The sequence below is a fragment of the Antrostomus carolinensis genome, unplaced genomic scaffold (assembly GCF_000700745.2).
Source record: "Antrostomus carolinensis isolate BGI_N321 unplaced genomic scaffold, ASM70074v2 scaffold27047, whole genome shotgun sequence".
Classification (NCBI taxonomy): domain Eukaryota; kingdom Metazoa; phylum Chordata; class Aves; order Caprimulgiformes; family Caprimulgidae; genus Antrostomus; species Antrostomus carolinensis.
Genome location: NW_010329903.1, coordinates 2,799 through 15,573, shown reverse-complemented (window position 1 = coordinate 15,573; position 12,775 = coordinate 2,799). Strand labels below are relative to the sequence as shown.

General features: G+C 55.9%; 1 protein-coding gene across 1 annotated transcript; it reads left to right on the top strand.

Moving 5' to 3' along the window:
* Positions 1-87: 87 nt before the first annotated feature.
* NEK8 (NIMA related kinase 8) lies at positions 88-10,474 on the top strand. Its single transcript, XM_010172763.1, has 14 exons — positions 88-362; positions 1,396-1,628; positions 2,352-2,483; positions 2,676-2,884; positions 3,310-3,389; positions 3,931-4,112; positions 4,349-4,499; positions 5,530-5,606; positions 6,990-7,107; positions 7,404-7,554; positions 7,776-7,939; positions 8,081-8,239; positions 8,413-8,571; positions 10,446-10,474. Exons 1-14 carry the CDS (start codon positions 140-142, stop codon positions 10,472-10,474), a joined length of 2,067 nt encoding a protein of 688 aa, XP_010171065.1. The 5' UTR covers positions 88-139.
* The last annotated feature ends 2,301 nt before the right edge of the window (positions 10,475-12,775 follow it).

The following is a 12,775-nucleotide window of genomic DNA, read 5'->3' as shown; positions in this document are numbered from 1 at the left end:
TGGGGTGACACGGCACTGGATGCGGACACCCTGGGGTGGGGGAATCGCAGGCCCTGTTACCATGGTAACGAGGGGGGCAGAGGCCATGTGTCACCCCAGGTTGGTGGCCAGGGTCTGTGTCCCCCCCCACACTGAGACCATGTCCCCATCCCACAGCATCGTCCACCTGTGCCTGCGCAAGGCCGACCAGAAGCTGGTGATCCTGAAGCAGATCCCGGTGGAGCAGATGAGCAAGGACGAGCGGCTGGCGGCGCAGAACGAGTGTCAGGTCCTCAAGCTGCTCAGCCACCCCAACGTCATCGAGTACTACGAGAACTTCCTGGAGGACAAGGCGCTCATGATCGCTATGGAGTACGCCCCAGGTGGGCCCTGATCTTCCCCAGCACCTGCAGACCGTCCCTCAACAGGTCCAGGGATGCTAAGCCCTCAGCTCTCCTTGGGTCAGGCTGCTGTGGCCCCATGTTGTGCTCCTTGTAAAGAATCTCTGCTATGAACCCTCAAAAAGTCCAAACAGATCTCTCTTGAACAGACATTTTTATAGAAAAGGATTTGGTGGTCCTGGTGGACACCAAGTTGAGTGTGAGCCAAGTGACTGAGCACTGGCACAAGCTGTCCAAAGAGGTTGTGGACTCACCATCCTTGGAGATATTCAAAAGGCAGGTCATGGTCCTGGGCAACCAGCTGTTGGTGGCCCTGTCTGAGCAGAGAATTGGACCAGATGATCTCTGAGGTCCCTTCCAACCTCAACCATTCTGTGATTAGGGGCCTTACACCTGTTAATCACGTCAGCAACAAAGAGATTTCTAACACCTCTGTCGCTGCGAAGTGTGCAACCATCTGCCCTTGGCGTAGGCTTCACACACATTTCCCGGTGTCAGCTCTCAGCCGCGCTGCTGGTCCCACAGCTCTCTGTGGGAAGGTGTGATTTCTAACGAGGTTTGCTCTGGAGTTTAAGGTGAAATCAACATTTGCATGAGGGTTTGTTAAAAGTTGTACGTGAGCCCTGAATCTGGACCTCCCCTTCTCGATAGGGGCCTCTCGGTGCCACGTGACCTCTTGGACTGCAAGAATTCTCTTCTGCAGAACAGGCTTATCTTGTTTTGCCATCGAGGTTTGTGTCCTTCTCCAAGAGCTGTAATTTTAGCGTTTCTTTTCCTGCTGCCTTTGACAATATGTCAACAGTCACTTCTCTCTCGCTGTTTCTTCATCCCACCAACTGTGCTGCCATTGATCTCGGGAGCTTTGGAGGATGTGCTGCCTGTCCCACCAGGATGTGGTTTTTCCCACGCGCTTGGCTTGTTAAGCTGCCGTGGCCAAATCCCGCTGGCTTTCGGGCCGGGGTTGTGCTGCCCTGTGCAGCCACCCTTGCCGATGGCCCTTTGTTGTTCTTTGCAGGGGGCACGCTAGCAGAGTTTATTCACAAGCGCTGTAACTCCTTGCTGGATGAAGATACCATCCTGCACTTCTTCGTGCAGATCCTCCTGGCTCTCCACCACGTGCACACCAAACAGATCCTACACCGTGACCTGAAGACTCAGAACATCCTCTTGGACAAACATCGTATGATTGTCAAGATCGGAGACTTTGGCATCTCCAAAATCTTGAGCAGCAAGAGTAAAGCCTACACGGTGAGTGGCCTGGCTTTGCAGAGGAACTGCTTCCCACCATGGCAGCAGGCTGGAAACTCTGGTTGTGGCTCATGCTTGTCTCTTGGAAGCTGCTCTAGGCAGCGAGGTTGGATGTACATCCTGGCAGCAGTGTCCCTCAATGCTGCTTTGCTCCTTGGAGTTTAGACAGGCTGATGTCTTCACGCCCAAGTTTTTGCTGCAGCTCTGTGGACTGCAGAAAGGTGAGAAAGACCTGTTTGCCCAAGCCTGGGAGAGGATGGGGTGTCTGGGCCCACTGCTCAGCGTTCCTCCCACTGTCACAGTGGGAGGGGTGGTGTTTGCAGGCTCGTCTGACACATACTTGGCAACTGAATTCCTGCCTGTGTCCTGCCTTGTCTTAATCTCCTCTCTCTGCTTGAGACTTGAGTATCATTCCCCACCTGGTCTAATCTGACCAGACGTTTCCATCACGCTCATCGCTCTGGGCTCTGATTCTCTCAAGTGGATAGAAGCAAAATTAGAGGTAATCTCTGTATGTGCAAGGGAGGTCACTGGAGAGACAAATCCTCATGGTTTTTACTGAGCTTGTCGGACAGTTGTTGACACCAGGGAACAGAAGCCCAGCTCCACTCAGCATTGGTTGGTGGTGCTTTCGCCAGCTCTGGGCTCTAAACTGAGCCTTTCTCTTTCCACCTCGCTGCCCCAGTTTCACAGCACCACGGTAAATTTCTTTGTCTCTTCTAGGTTGTGGGAACTCCATGCTACATCTCCCCAGAGCTTTGTGAAGGGAAGCCTTACAACCAGAAGAGTGATATCTGGGCTTTGGGTTGTGTGCTGTACGAACTCGCCAGCCTCAAGAGGGCTTTCGAAGCTGCGGTAAGAGGGATTTGGTTTACATGTAGCACAGGGAGCCCTGGCCTCTTACCGAGGTGAAAATGTGTGCTTGGAGCACTCTTCTCACTGAGCCTGGAGGTGTGAAGGCAGAGGGCAGTGCTGAGAACTTCTTCCTCCTTGGCCTCACCTCTGACTGCCCAGCCACTGTATGTCCCTCTCTTGTTTTCTCTCCAGAATCTTCCTGCCTTAGTATTGAAGATCATGAGCGGGACGTTTGCCCCAATATCAGACAGATACAGCCCCGACCTGCGCCAGCTCATCCTCAGCATGCTGAACCTGGATCCTTCCAAGCGGCCCCAGCTGAATGAGATCATGGCACAGGCCATCTGCATTCGGCCCCTTCTGAACCTCTACACTGATGTGGGCAGTGTCAAAATGAGAAGGCAAGTGATCCTGCTGCCTTAGTGTCCCTTGGGAGGGGCTGCCACAGCCCACAGCCTGTCTGACCAGCTCACTGTCTCTGTTACGAGCCCTGAAGAAAGCGCTGTCCCCGTGCAGCTCTCCTGCATTACCCAGCGTGCAGCTGCTGCAGGCTGAGCCTGGCCCAGTGGCTCAGGGCCACAGCAGGTGCCATGGCAGGTGTGGCCTTGTCATGGCAGTAACAGTGAACTGAGAGTTGTGAGCTCAGGGGGAAGCGAACTGGTGCCAGCTCCCCTCTCTCAGGTGGTTTAAAGCACTTACTGAGGCAATTCTGTGAGCTATTCAGCCGTGGCTTATCCTCTAGCTCTGCCCAGACCTTCTGTGGTCCAGGGCTCTGCAGGACCTCTGGGGCTGAGCTGACATTAAGGACTGGATTTTGGTTTGGCAGGCCTGAAAAACCCCTGGCTCCGGTGCCAACAGTGACCCACAGCCGGACGGGGGGACGAGTGAGCAGTGCCAGGCCAAGGGGTGAGTCCTGGCACGGTGTGTTCAACGCAGGTCCACTTGGAAGGACCCTTTTCCTTGGGTGTCAGGGAATCAGAGAAGCACCCAAGCTTCTGGAGAGAGGAAGTTAAAGAGATGTCACCTTCCCTGAGCCCTGGAGGAGCCCATGGGCACCTTGGCTCTGGGGACCAAGCAGCGCTTTTTCTCCAGCTGCCTCTTCTGGGTTTTGAAATTTTGAATCAAGTTTCTGCTGCTCCTACTCTAAAGGCTGGGAACCAGCCAGTGGTGTGGAGAGGGGATGTCCTGGTGGAGGGCAATGCAGCTAGCACTGGTAACAATTAGCTGGAGCTGTAGCAGTGCCACTTCCATCAATTTTGGGATAAAATACAAGGAGCTGTTCCCATGCATTTCTCCTCAGCAGCCCCTTGCCAGCCTTGGACCAGCACTGGTCTGGCCCTGCTAGCTGGCAGGTGGCTCTGCTGGCACCCAGGCTGGCTGGTGTCATTTGTTTTCCTGCAGGCAGAGAATCAGGGATCCCCATTAATGATTTCTCTTCGACCCGTAGGTGTTCGAGGTGGTTCAGCCAGGACAGGAATCCCTCCTCCGCTGTCATCCATCTACACCTGGGGGAGCGGGATCACCACCCCGCTCCGCCTGCCCATGCTGAACACTGAAGTGGTGCAGGTGTCTGCTGGCAGGACGCAGAAGGCTGGGGTCACCAAATCGGGGCGGCTCATCATGTGGGAGGTGAGTGATGGGGAACTTGGGGCAGGCAGCAGTCATGGAAGCCTTGGATTTGGGATTTCTGAGGAGGAGGTGTTTCTGCTCACTGCACAGGCCCTGGCACTGTGTCCTCCAGGGCCGCTGTCCACTCCAGGGTGCGGGTAACACTGCTAAGCCTGTGGGAAGGGGCTCATCTGAGTTGTCCAACCCAGCTCTTGCTGCATGGAGGTGTAGCAGCTGACATGGCTTCTCTCCTCCAGGCTCCCCCGATGGGTGCTGCGGGAGGCCCTTCCCTCCCAGGAGCCACCGAGCAGCTCCAGCCTCAGTTTGTGTCTCGCTTTCTGGAAGGCCAGTCTGGTGTGACCATCAAACACGTGTCCTGCGGTGATCTCTTCACAGCCTGTCTCACAGGTGAGCTGCTGCTTCCTGCCTTCTCCTGGCTGAATCCCAGACCTCTCTGTGTGGCAGCTGGCTTGGAAATGCAGCATGACTGCCTGGGGAGCCTGCTCAGAGGTGAACCCAAGAGATGCACAGGGCTGGGGTGACACAAAGGCCTCTGTGGCCTCTCATGTAACATCAGGTGGGGATCAGAAATGGCAGGCATGGTCCTGCTCTGGTGCCACACTGGTCAACTTGGTCCCAAAGGTCTGTCTGGTGTGGGGAGGGCCACAAATTTGTTGTCCTGGCTGCACTGGTGTTACCTGAAGCCAGAACTGGCCTGCACAGTGGTGACTGCAGTGTCAGGAGTGTCTGGGAAGTTCAGCCTTTCTCTGCCATATACTCAGAGTGTGACACAGCCACAAGCAGTGACCAGCGGTGACTGGCATTGCAGTGACAAGTCAGCATGAGCTCCTGCAGGGCTGGTTGTCCTCAGCCAAAGGAAGGCAGGGTCTGAAGCCCCCTTAGAGTGGGCCAAGAGGCATTCTGGCTGGGAGGGGAGCACGTAAACCAGCCCAAGGCTGTGTTTGAGGAGCACACCCTTCCCAGTGGTGCTCTGGGAGCTCTGTTTGCACTTCTGCTGGGGATCAGGGCAGCAAATGACAGATATGCAACCAGCAAACTTCACAGGCATGGGTTTGTCCTACCTCTCCACGGCGTTTCCTGCCACCCCTCTGCTGAGTGGCTGCTCAGTGAGTGCCTCTGTGTATTTAACACCTTGACAGACCGTGGAGTGAGCAGCTCCTGCGTACACAGCTGCAATAATGTTATCTCAGCACTCTCCTATCATCTGCTGTTTGTTTGGCGAGTTGTCACAGCACATCGAGGCTGCTGCTCTCTGAAAAGTTCCCTGAAGGCTTCTGGCCCCCACAGCAAGAAGTTATGAGTCAGAGTGGGTCCAAGCAGAGCCGCTGTGCTGGGAGCCACGGCCAGTCCCCCAGGCTGTGTGTGCCTTGCAGGGCCTCACGTGTGCCAGTGACATGACTTGTTTCTGCTTCTCCAGACAGGGGGATAATCATGACTTTCGGCAGCGGCAGCAATGGCTGTTTGGGGCACGGAAACTTCACGGACGTAAGCCAGGTTTGTCCTGAGGGTGCTGGGCACGCTGCTCTCCCAGGGTGGAGGATGGATCATCCCTTCTGTGCCACGTGAGAGGGCTCGTCCCTTTTTTCATCCCAGGCGTGCTCTGGCATCCGACCGCCTCCCCCTCCTCTCCCTGTCACTGCGGGTTTTAAAAGACCCAACCTGCCTCTCTTTTTCTCTCCCCCCCCCCACACACAATGATCCCTTTGAGCATGGGGGAAGTCAAAAGCTGCCTTGTGGTTGCTGTTGGCAGGCACCCAGCTTGGAGGCTGCCTCCAATCACACACCTGCCTGCCTCACTCTTGGCCTGCAGCTGCCAGGGTTCACTGAGAAAAGTTATTTTTCAAAAGAGCCAGTATTTAAAGAAGAGCTGTGTGCTTCCGATTGGCTCCAAGCACTAGGGCTGAGGGCTCCTCACTCCCTTCCAGGCTGCCTTGTGGTTGCTGTTGGCAGGCACCCAGCTTGGAGGCTGCCTCCAATCACACACCTGCCTGCCTCACTCTTGGCCTGCAGCTGCCAGGGTTCACTGAGAAAAGTTATTTTTCAAAAGAGCCAGTATTTAAAGAAGAGCTGTGTGCTTCCGATTGGCTCCAAGCACTAGGGCTGAGGGCTCCTCACTCCCTTCCAGCTTCTTCCTTGCCTGCCCTCGGCTGTGGCAGGAGCCGGTGGGCCCTCCCAGCCGAGCCCGGGGACTGGTGCCATTTGTCACTGTGGTCAGCTGGCGTGTTTGTTCCTGCTCTGTCCGGAGCTGAATTGTTCGGTGCTGATTGCTATGGGGGTGGGAGACCAGTTGGGAGCAGCAGCCAGGTCCCAACAAATGGTGCTTTTCACTTGAAGGAGATAATGAGAATGAGATTTGCTGTGGCGAGGTGTCAGATCTAACAGCAGGTCACAGCAGGGGCTGGGCAAAACGTGGAGATCCTGGTCTCTCCACATCCTAACGAAGATGTAGCCAATAGTTCACAACTCCTCTGCACTAAGAACCCTTCAGCCAACGCACCCTGCACCAAGCCCCTGCCTGCTCAGAACGTGCGTTAACAGCCCCTGGCAACTCCCTACATGGGCAGGGGGGCGAATCCCAACCCTTTGGCTGAATCTATTCCCTCTCCAAACCGTTGTCCTGGCTGCTTTCTTCCGCCCCAGAGATGTTTGCATTATCTCCTGTGCTGCGTGCACGTAGTCTCTTCTAAACCCTTTGAAGACTGTTTGGAACAAAAAAAAAAAAGAAAAAGAAAAAGAAAATTCTCTGGTGTTTGTGTTGGATGAAAACTGGGATGCTGCCAGTGCTGTGTTGAGGCTGGGGGGGCTGGGTGGGAGGGATGGGAGCAGCCGGGCAGGCTGGGAGGTCTCGGCTAACGGCTGCTGCTCTTCCCCTGCCAGCCTAAGATCGTGGAGGCCCTGCTGGGCTACGAGATGGTGCAGGTGGCCTGTGGTGCGTCTCATGTCCTGGCAGTTTCCAACGAACGGGAAGTGTTTGCCTGGGGCAGGGGGGATAATGGTAAGAGCTGTCTGCTTTGTCAGACAGGGCTTGTGCTTTCCTTTGCCTGCTCCCACTCCCCTCGCTGGCCCCGCTTGCCTGTAGTCCTCTCCAGATGTGCCAGGCTAGGTGGGTGTAGAAGAGTTGCAGCTGCTTCACCGCATACCAGGGCCCCTGTGCTTTGGGTTTCACTGCCTTCTGTGGCGATAGGTCCTGGGCTGGGCTCTTGCAGCAGCTGTGTCGATGCTGTTGCTCGTGGGGGTGTGCTCAGTTTGCTTTTTGCCATCATTCATGTCCTGTTTTGCTCCTCCTGCCAGGTCGGCTTGGGCTGGGTACCCTGGAGTGCCACAACTCCCCCCAGCAGGTTGCAGTCCCGCCAGACCACGAGGCTCAGAAGGTCATCTGCGGCATCGATTCCTCCATGGTCCTCACAGTGAAGAACCAGATTCTTGCTTGTGGGAGCAACAGGTAAGAAGGGTGAGAATCTGTGCTCCAGAGCTTGCCCACAACCTCCTGGACCTGTCCATCAGTGTCCAGCCCAGGAAAAGGGACCAAGGAGCTCTAGAAGATATCTCTGTGTGATCCTACGCCCCAGCATCTCGCTGCTGCTGTGCAGCTTTGCTAGGGCAGGGTCTGTGTCCGGGGAGTCTGCGCCAGGCTGCACTCAGCCAGCGCTTTTCCCCATGCAGGTGTAACAAGCTGGGCCTAGATCAGATCAACTCATCAGAGGAGCCTTCCCCAGAGGACCAGGTGGAAGAGGCCACCATCTTCACGTGTGCCCAGTCAGCTCCCTTGAACCAAGAGCCCATTGTGTGCGCTGACATCGGTACTGCGCACTCGGCTGCAGTCACAGGTGAGGGATGTTTGCCCAAATCCCTCAGGGGGGACCTGCATTTTTGCTGTCCTCCTCCTGCATAGTAGAGAGCAACTGGGTTCAGGGGCTTCAGTGCATCCTCAAGTGACCCCCAACTGCTTCTCTCATCTCTGTTGTCAGCTTCTGGCCAGTGTTACACCTTTGGGAGCAACCAGCACGGCCAGCTGGGCACCAACTCCTGCCGCAACAGCCGTGTACCCCACCTGGTTGTGGGGCTCCAGGCGATGAAGGTCACCGTGGTGGCTTGTGGGGATGCCTTCACTGTGGCCATTGGAGCGGGTGAGGCTGAAGCCCCTGTGTCCTGGGCTGCAGCAGGCCCTGGCTTTCCTCTGTCTGCAGTCCACACTGTGGACAAGCCAGGCCTTGGAGATAGCCCAGGGTGGTTCCAGAGAGATGGGAAGCTGTTTGCTGGTGAGCTCTGTGTGCAGCAAGGTGTATACATCCCTCTGCAGATGGCGAGGTGTGCACGTGGGGGAAAGGAGCCAGGGGACGCCTGGGCAGGAAGGATGAGGAAACGGGAACGCCGAGGCTGGTGCAGCTGGAGGAGACACATCCCTATCTGGTGACCTCTGTAGCCTGCTGCCACGGGAACACGCTGCTGGCAGTAAAGCGTGAGTAGAGGCTTTGTTACTGCGATTCCTGCCATGAGGGCCCAGCCAGACACAGTGCCTTGTGACTGGAGCTGCACCGAGTAACCCTGGCACATAAGCTCTGCGCTATTCTAGTCCCTCTAGAGCTGTAGCTGAATAGAAATAACTTGAAGCCCATAAAAACTCCCCTTCCAGTGGGCTGGGGGAGCAGAGGGATGACAGAGGCAGTCTCGTGTGCTCCCAGACAGGTGGGCTGGCCAGGCTGCGGCTGGTGGGGAGCTGGTGTGCTGGCACTCCTCCGAGTATCCAAAAAGAGCAGCTCTCTAATTGATGCTGCTGAAATAGAAGCTGAGATTTGAGGCGTCGTTTTGGCTGCTGGCTTTCCATTGTGGTTTGGAAAAGATAGTGATGGTTTTGTGGTTCTTCTCTGCTCGGGCCAAAGGCAGCGTCGTTGTACGGTTAAAACGTGCCCATGGCGTGACCTGCCCTTCCGTTGCCTGGATGTGTGCTGGGAGCTTGGCCCAGACTGCTGGAGGGGCCTTTCTTCCTCCTCTGCTGAGCTGATTATGGCCTCAGCGCTGGGCTGAGGGATTCCAGTCCCAGCCCACTTCAAGGAGGTTAATTACACCCCGGAGGGGAGGAGGCCCAGCTGACTGCCCCAGCGCAGCGGAATCAGCCGTGGCTCCCATTCCTCCCCTGCGAGTGCCAAGCTCTCACGTGATGTGTGCTGCCACGTGAAGGGGACAGGGAACGGCCGAGTCCACAGGCTCGGGAACAAGCAAAGTGTTTGTCATGGGAGTAAAAGGGTTTTGTTTCTGCAGGAAGGCTGCAGGCTGCTCTCCCCTTCTGCTGCTGGAGTCACCCTGTGCTCCATGGCAGCTGGGTTGGGGGCTCCCACCTGCAGCACCGTAACTGTCAAGGACTGAGCGTGCAGCCCCACCACTGTCCCTAGTCCAAAACCTTCCTGGGACTGGAAATACAAACTCCCAGCAGTGATATCAGGGCAGCAGCCTCGCCTGCTCCAGTGTCCCTCAGTAACCAGGGTGCAAAAAGCATCGAGAGCTCTGAAAAGCTCAGTTTTGACTCTGGACTTTCACGGAGCTCAGTCTGCCTGGAAACCCCTCCAGAGAGAACACAAGAGCTGGTGGCACGTTTGATGTCACTGCTGCTGTCAGCTCTGGCTGTGATCTGGCCTGGAGAAGGTGCTGGCACAGGCCAGCTGTGCTCCACCTTTGGGGCAGCAGTTCTACACTGCTCTGTGGTTTCCTCCCGTGCAGCCAACACCATCTTTAACTGACTTGGGCTTCTGCCCACTTTATCATCAGGCCGTTGCTGCGCCCTTCTCTCAGTCCTACTGCAAACACAGGAATAACTGGGAGAAATCATGCATGCTGGAGAGGAGGAGGGTGCAAGCCTCAAGAGATTGCATTGCCTCCTGCTTGGGCTCTGTGTGCTGGGCATTGCCTCCTGCTTGTGCCACTGCTGAGGCCCTTTGGCAGCTTTCTGGGGTAGCAGGACAGGGATTGTGGTGCCCATCTGTTGGGTATCTGGCCTGTGTGGGGCAGGGCACTGCTCCCTGTAGCTCAGGTTGCACCAAGGGCAGTTGAGATTGGATGTGAGGAAGAATTTCTTTGCTGAAAGGGTTCTCAGGCATTGGAAGGGGTTGGCCAGGGCAGTGGTGGAGTCCCCATCCCTGGAGGGACTGAAGAGTCATGTAGACATAGTGCTGAGGGACGTGGGTTAGTCGGGGACTGGTCAGTGTTGGGTTCATGACTGGACTCCATTATCTTAAAGGTTTTTTCCAATCAAGGCAATTCTGTGAGTCATTGTGATTCTGTGATTCATTGAGATGGTGGCTTATGGTTTATTCTTGGTCCTTGCCCTTTGTGTTTCAGCTGCCATGGAAGAGTCGCCTTCCCAGTGAGTTTAAGTGGGGAGGGGCCACATCCAGCCTCATCGTATAGATACTGGACCATGCCTGACCTCTCACTGCTACAGCCTGGCTTGGACCTGCATCCCCAGACTCGGGAGCTCTGCAGCTGCACTCCGAGGGCCATGGCCTGGAAACAGGGAGCTCCTAACGATGGTTCCCTCAGAACCAGAGCTGGTGTCACTTACCAAATCAACGAGGATCACTGTGAATCTCTAGTGCCTGAGAGCTGCTGCCCTGGACCTGCCACGGGGCAGACATCCCCAGAGCTCCGGTGCTGCGTTCAGGGGGTCACGCTGGGGCTTTGCCCCTCCCCGCTGGAAGTGCCTGTGTAGAAGGGGGACAGGCAGAGAGGTTGTTTTCCCGGGTGGAAAGTGTCTCTGGTTACAAAGCCCAGGCTGACAGCTCGGTGTCTGAGAGAGCTGTCAGCCTTTGCACAGCAGCAGCGTCTGGAGTTAGGGCCCCAGGCGCTGCACGGGGTGACTAAGTGCAAACCTCTTTTCTAATTAGAGGAGTCTGTCCTTTCCCATCCACCCCCTTCAAACGTGTCACCCGTTTGTTGAGCTGTTTGTCACGCTGTCGAGGGTCCTGGCCGGCACGGCTGGCTGAACGCGGCGCGAGCAGCCTCTCCCGAAATGCTGCCTGGAGCTTTCCAATTACAGCCTCCCCCCAGCCCCAGGAGCTCACCCGAGGATCTTCCAGCTGACATTTGTCCTCAGGCCCCTAAATCCTGCTGCTGACCAGCTCACTGGCTCCCAGCTGAGCTAACGGAAGGCAGCGAAACACAGCGAGCAATTGTCAGTAATGGAAGTTTTTTAACCCAGATCTCTCCAGGGAGATGATGAGTTTTCAGCAGGGATCCTTTCTGGAGGCAGGAGGGGGCATATCACCATGTCACAGACAGGAGTTATGGTTTTTATGTCCAGAAGGGTTGTTTCCTTTATTTTTTTTTCCCCCTCCTCTTTTCTTTTTTTAACTTACATCTGCCCTGGGCCATTTTTTGATGAGCTTCTGTCTCTGATCTGTCTGACATTGCAAATGCTCTTGCCTTTCACATCCATCTTTGTGCTGTTGCCAATCTGTTGTGTATAAAGTCAGGGCTTTCATAAGCTGGCTGAGATGAAATCTCTCTAATTATTTTTGTGATTCTTTCCTGTTTTCAATGAGGGGAAACCTCGCCGGGCTCTGGTAGAAGCCGACTGATCCCTCTGTCATGTGAAAGGTAATGAATTTCTGCAGCTCTCCTGCTTTTTCCTCCCTCGCCTCCCAGGCTCCAGCTGGAGAAGGGAGCAGGTCCTGTCCAGCCAGGAGAGGCGTGTGCAGCCCTGACGGCAGACGTGGCCTCCCTCTTTGGCTCCTGGCAGGGTGGGTGCACGGGTTTTTCCCTGCTGTTTTTTGTTTCTTGTGGAGCTGCCTTTTCAGGCGGTTACACCCTGCTATCCCAGGAAGCTGACTCGAATTCAAAGGCTCTGCCAGTCCCTTGGCACTTGCCTTGTGCTGCAGGTTACAGGGACGGCTCTGGCAGCCCCGTGTTGGCAGAGGGGAAGGTGTTCTCTGCTCCCAGACCAACCTGGGCACCAGGGTAATTGCAGGGTTGGGTTAAATTGCCTTGAAGCCCCTCTGGGCTGATGTCTGTCCTTTCTGTGCTGAGCTGGTGGCAGCACCAGCTCCTACAGCAACAGATTTCTCTTGGCTGTGTTGGGCTCAGCTCTCGGCGCTCCTCTCACCCCACATCACCTGCAAACATCCCGTGAGAAGGGGTTGGTGTTCCTGCCACAGCCTCTCCGGGGCTGAGGGCTGGCTGGAGTGGCAGGCAGGCAGGACAGGGGTCGCGGCCACCCTTTGTCTTGTCAGTGCTGGCACCAAAATGCCACTGGCCTGGGGGACATGTAGCCTGGAGGGCAGGACTCTCCCTGCTCCAGCTGGGCTGCCGAATCCAGGAGTGAGCCCCTGGCAGCCCCCTGTTCCCACTGATGTGCTGGCGTTAGGTGGGTTGTTTTATGGCTTAATGATGCTTTTGCACAGGAGTGCTGGGGCTGGAGGTGTCACCAGCTCAAATATCAGGACCCTTCAGTCCGGGCAGGAGGAACCAGTATGGACCAGTGTGCTTTGTGCTGGGCAGGGGGCTGGAGCCCTTGGGATTTCACAGCCTGTGCGTGCTCCGTGCAGGAGTTCAGCTGTAAAGCCCAGCAAGATGATTTGAATATTTTAATACCAGGCTGTGACCAAGCCTGGCGAAAGGGTAAAGGAAACAAAGAGGCCCCCAGCCCCGAGCAACAATAGCTCTTGAAACGA

Excerpts from the sequence above, each read along its gene's own strand:
- NEK8 (XM_010172763.1), top strand. The coding sequence starts at position 140 with ATGTCCCCATCCCACAGCATCGTCCACCTGTGCCTGCGCAAGGCCGAC. Across the intron at positions 1,629-2,351 it reads GCAAGAGTAAAGCCTACACG|GTTGTGGGAACTCCATGCTA; the intron begins GTGAGTGGCCTG and ends TGTCTCTTCTAG. Across the intron at positions 8,572-10,445 it reads CACGCTGCTGGCAGTAAAGC|CTGCCATGGAAGAGTCGCCT; the intron begins GTGAGTAGAGGC and ends TTTGTGTTTCAG.